At 32.4% G+C, this 7,634-nt stretch overlaps 1 protein-coding gene across 2 annotated transcripts; it reads left to right on the top strand.

Moving 5' to 3' along the window:
- The first annotated feature begins 1,255 nt into the window (after window positions 1–1,255).
- LOC128520798 (uncharacterized) lies at window positions 1,256–5,864 on the top strand. 2 transcript variants are annotated; one of them, XM_053495197.1, is made up of 4 exons: window positions 1,256–1,310; window positions 3,087–3,189; window positions 3,544–3,570; window positions 3,677–5,864. In XM_053495197.1, the coding sequence occupies exon 4, from the start codon at window positions 3,688–3,690 to the stop codon at window positions 5,296–5,298; it is 1,611 nt and encodes a 536-aa protein (XP_053351172.1). In that variant the 5' UTR covers window positions 1,256–1,310; window positions 3,087–3,189; window positions 3,544–3,570; window positions 3,677–3,687; the 3' UTR covers window positions 5,299–5,864. The 2 variants fall into 2 exon arrangements, with proteins under 2 accessions (XP_053351172.1, XP_053351171.1); XM_053495196.1 differs by having other exon boundaries at window positions 3,541–3,570.
- Window positions 5,865–7,634: the final 1,770 nt, after the last annotated feature.

The following is a 7,634-nucleotide window of genomic DNA, read 5'->3' as shown; positions in this document are numbered from 1 at the left end:
TACTCCCGATGAAAGCAACTGATGTCATATTAATGATGAGCTCACCTTTTTTTCTATGCCAACACTAAAGAAAACAAATAAATAAAAACGTGTTTATGAGTCACAGGTGAGGGGAGAAAAAATGTACATCAGCACCTGTTTCAACCTGCTCTTCTCCATCTCCAGGCAACACTTGACAACACCTTTGCTTCCACACACTGCTTGGACCGGTTTTTCAAACACAATGCCTAAATTGGAATAAATTATATTATAATCCCGATTTTAAAGAGCAGGACCTTTTACATTTTTTTATCTAAAAGATTTTAGGTGGTTTAAATTAATTTTATCCACAACTTAAACTTACTTGTAAATTCTAAAACAATTGCATTTTAAGATCCCACTTAAGATTTAAGATTTAAAGAACTTTATTAATCCCAGAGGGAAATTGCTTTAAATTGTAATAATGATATAAGTCTCTATTTTTATGCTGAAAATTGGAGAACAATTTATACAAATTAAAAATAAATTTATGTAAAAATCTATTAAAATATTACTAAGAAGATTACCTTGGTATCATAATAAGCAGCAGTATATGTTATAATGTTAAGTAAATTCTGTATTTGTGTATGGGTATGTAGATTTATTGGCTTTTTAAATTATTCTGTTGTAGTTTGTTTGAAAATATAAAAACCTTTACACTCTTACATTTTCAAAGATAGGCAGACTGCCTCATGTTAACACAATTCTGCATTACTCACTCTCGGCCGTGGGGTCGCAGGGGTGGGGTCTAAAGCCTATCCCAGGAGACTTAAGGCACAAGGCGGGGTACACCCTAGACAGGTTGTCAATACTAGACTTTTTTGAAAGGTTTAAATCATGAAGTAAACATGATAATGAAACTGAATGTAAACCAGCCATATCAGCTCCCTTTTAAAAGAATAGTTTACCGAAAAGTCTCACAGCCCTAACCTAAACCATATAGCGCATGTGTAGGATGCAGTTGTGAAACAGATTTTCTGTTTTCCAGTGTGGAAAAGCTTAATATGAACTAAAACTTCCACATGATTTAAAATCCATAAGCTTTGCACAACAAAGAACATCAAACTATATATTAAAACACTCTGTCTGTGTTTAAAACACTCTTTCTGTGATTGTTTTTTTCAAAATTGCTTTTCTTGGCATGTATTACATATACAGTCACCGTCTTTATTCTGTGATACAGACAAGGAGGTACCACACCTGTCACGTGCTTATATGTTTTTAAAGCTCTAAACGTTCTAAACGTTCTGACTCATTTGATCATTTGTTCCGCTACCAGCTGGGTGTCAAAGGTAAGTTCCCAGTGAGGGAATCTATATACTAATATCTCATATATTTAAAGAAATATAAGATGATAATTACAAATTACATTACAAATACATGAGCTAAATGATATTACTGTTCCTCATTATAATGAAATGATTTCTCTATAAACAATAGCCCATAAATTGTTGGCATGTGAGTGCATTTTAAATAAATGGAATATGAAATAGTCATTCATATGCTTTTTTAATATTTATTTGATTCATAACTGCGACCCAGACAACAAAATTTGCTTATGTTTCAAACAGTAGATTTTGTTATATGTTGGGCATTCTTGGATTAATTGCATTTGGTAATAAGCAAAATCACTTAATTACAACAAACATTTTAGATAACAGTCACCTGACCTAAACTAACATGAGCAACAGGTCTTAAATATATATTTTTTTCTCAAGATGCCCTGCTAGTCTTTAAGTTTTATAGTGAAAAGAGACAAAACTAGCATACAATGGTATGGTATGGTTCATACTGTATTCACATACCTGTATGTATTTGCTTTTACATAGAAGATTTCCTTTTAAACTGTGGATTATATACACTATTCTAGAACACTGTGACAGTTTGTTCAACCAATGATCATTTAAATATTTTATTTAAAAAATTTTGTTGAGTAAAAAAAATACAGTCTAATTTTGCTATGATAATTTTTTTTATTTATTTCCCATAAGCATTCTGTTTTTTTTAGTGTGTGACATTACATTTTAGTTGTTTATTTTTTATTCAAAACAGTTTAAAAAACTACAAAAAACAGATTATGTTTACAGGTTTGATAAATATTTAGGGTCATTAAGAATTCTTCATATTAATAAAATAAATATCAACACATTTATATTCTGACGGGCCAAGATTTACACTTTCATAAAAATATATATATAATTTACCATCAATATTTTAATATTTTAATAACTTATTAACCCAGTGGAACAAATAAACTTTAAAGAAATATTAAGATATTGATCTCTTGACACAATAACAACATTACACAACAGAAAACTTCCGCTGAAATGAAAGCCACAGTACACTATTTAGAATTAATTTCTTACATTAGTGGTATAGCCAACCAAAGAAACCAACCAAGGAAAAAATTTAACCCCAATTTCTAAAATATGAACACAGTATATAATGAACAAACAAACAATCTAATAACAGGCTACTTATTTCTAAAGTAAAATAGGCTGTCTGAATAGACAAATATAAAATTAAATATGAGTAATTTTAATATGTGGTCCTGGATAGCTATCTGATATATGGTAATGCAACTTGAATGAGATTGAGCATACAGGTATGTGCATGCATTCCATATCTGTATTATCAATAGCTGCCAAAACAGCTAAAGTAAGACATTTGGCTTTTTTCCTTCTTCTTTACATTAACACATGCAGCCGACTAACAGCTTGCCACCCTCTGGGTTTTAAAAACATGTTGTAGTGTAGCAGTTGCAGGTTAGGACCTGTCTCTTCTGAGTTGAGTATTTATTTAGTTAATAACAAAAAAAACAACACCACAATGATTGGCCTTGGCTTCTGTTCTGCTTAAAGTCTGAGTACTGAAAATGTATTTTACCCAAATAAATACATCTATTTATTTAAGGGTTTGCTATAATGATTTATAAATAGTATATCTTCTTGTTCTTGTCCTTCTTCTATTTGAAATGGCTCCCGACATGATAAAACATACCAATGGGGCCATAAACTGAAAATAAACGTTGTAAGAGATTACAAAAAAATATATATTTTACTTCACAGTTATCTGAGCTGAGATTAAGTGTTCGAAGGTCATCAAACACTGTTGTCTCTCTGTATTCTTTGATTGGACAAGGAATTGCATCATTCTGGTCTGGACTTTCAGGTAAAATTGCCATAACATTACACACTGTACTGTACATTAACATTATTAACAGAATTATGAAAAACTTGTTTGTTTAAAAAAATTGCATTGCAAATTGTGTTCTGTCAGTTCTGTTAAATCAGTAACTGAAAGTATCTAAACGCTAATAAAGAAATAGAACTTGTAAAATACAGTAGTTGCAGTTTAATTCTTGTATAATTTTTATTAAAATTCTTTAAAACTATAAAAATTTTAATGACATAATTTACTCAACATGTACTGTAATTCATTTGTGTATATATAAACTCAACTAATGCATTATTCCACAATGTTGTTACATATGTGTTTCTTCATTTCGTCCATTTGTACCAGAAGTTGACTGCTGAACCCGTTTCCAACAAGGTAAATGGTATAGTATTTATTTTGGGATTTGTCATTTTGGGGATTTTTTTTTTCTTCCAAACAAAAGACAAAAATAATATTATCTATTATAATTTGTGTATTTTAGACATTCATTCGATGGATGGATCATCAGCAGAATGCCTTAGTTTTGTCTCCTGGAATACATGTGGAATAAAAAATACCTGTAAGGAACCTCAGAAGTTCTCAAAGTTGTTGAGCAGGCTTAGTACATTTAAGGCTGATGTTGTCTTCCTACAAGAGACACGTGTTGGGCCAGAGTGTTCTGGCATTGTGACAAACGTGAGGGATTGGAAAGTCTACTTCACTGTACACAGCTCATCAAGCAAAGGAGTTGCAATAATGATAAGAAAGAGTGTGCCTTTTGAGTATATATGCCACGATGAGGATTGTAGTGGAGGTTACATTGTGCTCTTCTGTCATTTGCATGGTCAACTTTATACACTCGTAAATGTGTACAAACATAAGGATGACAGAGTTATCTTGCCTAGACTGAAAGAGTATTTGAGGGAAACAGCTGAGGGTATACTGGTGGTTGGGGGTGATTTTAACATAGTTTTACATCCTGGCTTGGATCGGAAAACCTCAACTTCAAGGCATTCAACATGTAGAGGTGTTTTAGAAGATTTTATTGTTTCCCTCAATCTCAAAGACATCTGGTCATACTTACACCCTACTAAGGAGGGCTTTACACGACATCAGAAAGTGAAAGGGAAAGATGTTTACTCAAGGTTAGACATGTTTTTCATGCCAGAAAACAAACTTAAACAGGTGTATAGCAGTAAAGTTAAAAAACATGACATTTCTGATCATTATCCTGTTGTCTTAAAACTCAAAGTTCAGCAGAAAACTAAAGTAAAAAAGAAACCAAATGTTGCCACAAGATTAGAAGACTGTAAAGACATTTACAGGAGACCTGGAAAGATTAGTGGAGCAGAAATACTGAGTGAGATTAAGTCATTGACTGACTTAGAAGAACGTTGTCCTGATACTTTGGATTTAAATTACTACAGAACATATTGCTGTCCACTTTCTGAGACCTTGAAAGAAAAATACAACAACATGTTAAGGGAAAAGAGGCTACTTGAACAGTTTAATAAATCTTTCTTGGTAGAGGACAGGCACATCTTCAATATAGACTATTTGATATTATCCCATGTTTTGGCCAATCGCATCGAAACATTCATTACCTCTTCTTTCAAGCAGAAAACAGGAGAAAATTTTCCAATTGTGTTCCACTTGTACCTTGAGACAGGTGAACAAGAAATCAAGTGGTCTTTCCTGTTGGAAGCGCTCAAAAAGTTAAAGCGTATCCCCTCTGCCCCCCCACCAGACTTGTTGAAGACCATTCTTGACTGCATTCTTCCTAAAGTTCGAGGTTGTAGTGAACGCAGGCGTTTGCTGCTTGGATGTCCCCTCACTGATGCTATTGTCAATTTGGCTTTAAAGCACCTAAAAGAAAACGTTTTTGAATCTAGGTTGAAGTGTTCGGAAATAAGACATTTAATTGACAAGCATCATGTGCCTAAGTGTAAGGAGGTCATGTTTATAGGCACTGTTGACCGTCAAAGACGGGTTCTTTGCATACATACCCAGTTAGAGGGTGAAACAGTACATAGGAAAGTGAATCATTTTAAAGAACAAGTGAAAAATTCAGGACTTAAATATACAGTGGAAGGGGAAAAAAGGACATTTGGAAAAGAACTCTGATTAAAATTAGAGAACAGTTATTCGTGTTAATCTGGACCTGGTGCTAATTTCCTTATGGCTAATTATACTGTATGACAAACTCTACTTTACTGGCAGCATTCCTGAATAACACTTGCAAACTCACCTTATATAAAAAAACAACAACATAAAAAAACAATATTTGTATGTTTAAAGTAAAATTATATATTATGCATGTATATCACTTGTGTACCGTCTATCAAAATATGTTTTTAACAACTTTATATAAAATGACATTACTTTATCAATAGTAACTATAAACATATTAGAAATTGCCAATGATGACATTTCTTTTAGTTTCTGGTGCATGTATTTGTTATTTCATCACTGGACTTCATTGGTCTTTTTTTTTCTTGCTTTTTAACTGTAAATATTTGTTAATATTTATAGTCTATGGTTTTTATCGGTACCGGGGTTAAAACTCTTGTTAAGAAATGTGTCTAAGGCGTGAATTCAGTAAATATAAGTTTTATTTAGTACCTTAAGTTCATGTGAGCTGATTGTGTTTAGGTATTGTTTCTAAAAGTTTGTAATCTGTCAAACACATTATTAACCCAATTAAAATGTTTATATTTATTAACACTTTGCATAATGTGTGCTATACTGTACATATTTCAAATCATGTTTGTATGCACAAACGTTTGTAAGCACATTTGATTATATAAAAATATGTAATATAATAATCTGGGCTTCTACTGATAGAATTGCCAACTAACATTAACAAAAGTCATAGTTACTTACATAAGTATTCTTATAGAATATAATTACCCAGCATAATATGAACATTTTACATTTACTGTATTTGGCAGACTCCCTAATCCTAAGCGATTTACATACTTAATATATCCTTACTTTGGTTCCCTAGGTTACTGACTAGAAATACCATCAGTCAAACAATGTTGGGAGGGATTGGAAGGGTTATCCCAAATACCTAAGAAAGAGATGGGGCTTTTAATGTCATTTGAAAATTGACAGTGACTCAGCTGTATGGACATCTAGAGGAAGTTAATTCTTACCATGCCAAAAAAGTTAAAAAGAAAGATTTTGGGTGAGGAAAAGGAGAGTTTAATCGTGGTGCATTTACTGGCACAGGGATACAATGAGCATCAGGTTGCTTTCACCCTGAAAGTTTCAAATATAGCAGTGCACGAGAACAAAGCAGACACTGGGGACAACAAAGCTGCAGACTGGGAGAGGAAAAAAAATAAATCTTCACTGTCACTAAACAACTATGGATGACAGTACGTTACCTTTAAACAGAAGGGCAAACTGAAGCTGGGGTGAAATGCATGGCAAGGACAACTCAAAACAGACATACAGTATGTCTAAAGTCATGCAAAGCCAGAAAAAACTACTCTTCATGAATGAATCCATATCTTAAATAGGAGCAAAATATGGAGCAAAAGTGATGATCTGTTAAATAGTTTGAATTTCACTTGCATTCCACTTTATATCATACGGGTATGACTGTGTATATAAGGAATTAAATTTGAATTTAAGTTTGAATATTATCTGCATTATTAAATTTTATTATTATTATTATTTTTATTATAATTATATATATATATATTTTTTTAAGCCTGGAATTTTGTTCAAGTATTCAAGTCCGCACTATTACATTATTGAATATATAAGTTATTGTTATAAAGTTTGAATTTGAACGAGTGGAGAGATTAGCTGAATAGAAAAAATATTTGTGCAAATAGAAAAAGAAAGTATTCAAGTCTTTGATTTGATGAGCTTCTTAATGCTTACTATCTTTTAAAACAATGGAGTTGTTAAAAGCACGGCTGAGCCATATCTAGGGGGTATCTCATAATCTGTTAATAATATCTCTGTGGCGCATAACACTGCCCCGCTTACAGTACATGCCACTCTCCATAGCACCGCTGCACAACTCGTTTGTCACAGGCACTCGCTGTGACAGGCACAAATAGTTACTGAATTAATTTTGGGAATTTTAAAATCTAGCACTTAATAAATGTCACAGGTTACTGACACATGTATTTATTTTATGGAAATATGCAATTAATATATTTGTTAAAAGTCCACTTCATTTATCTTTGGAGGTGCATGTGATTTACTGTTAACTAATAAACATTAAATACAAACTTTAATTAATGTAAGTCCTAAAATGTACAGATAAAATAAGACAGATATCTTTTGCCAAGCCTCTGAATCTACAGTAATTCCCTGGTCTAAGCCACTGGGAAGTGCAGTTTCACCAACTCTTGTCAACTGACACATTTGCCAGAACCTGTGACTTGGTAACCAGTTATACTGTAAAATAAAAAGTTATCTTATCTCATCACATCACT

The sequence above is a fragment of the Clarias gariepinus genome, chromosome 4, assembly GCF_024256425.1.
Source record: "Clarias gariepinus isolate MV-2021 ecotype Netherlands chromosome 4, CGAR_prim_01v2, whole genome shotgun sequence".
In the NCBI taxonomy this organism is placed as follows: Eukaryota; Metazoa; Chordata; class Actinopteri; order Siluriformes; family Clariidae; genus Clarias; species Clarias gariepinus.
Note: the sequence above shows the minus strand (reverse complement) of the source record. Positions and strands in the feature narration are given on the sequence as shown.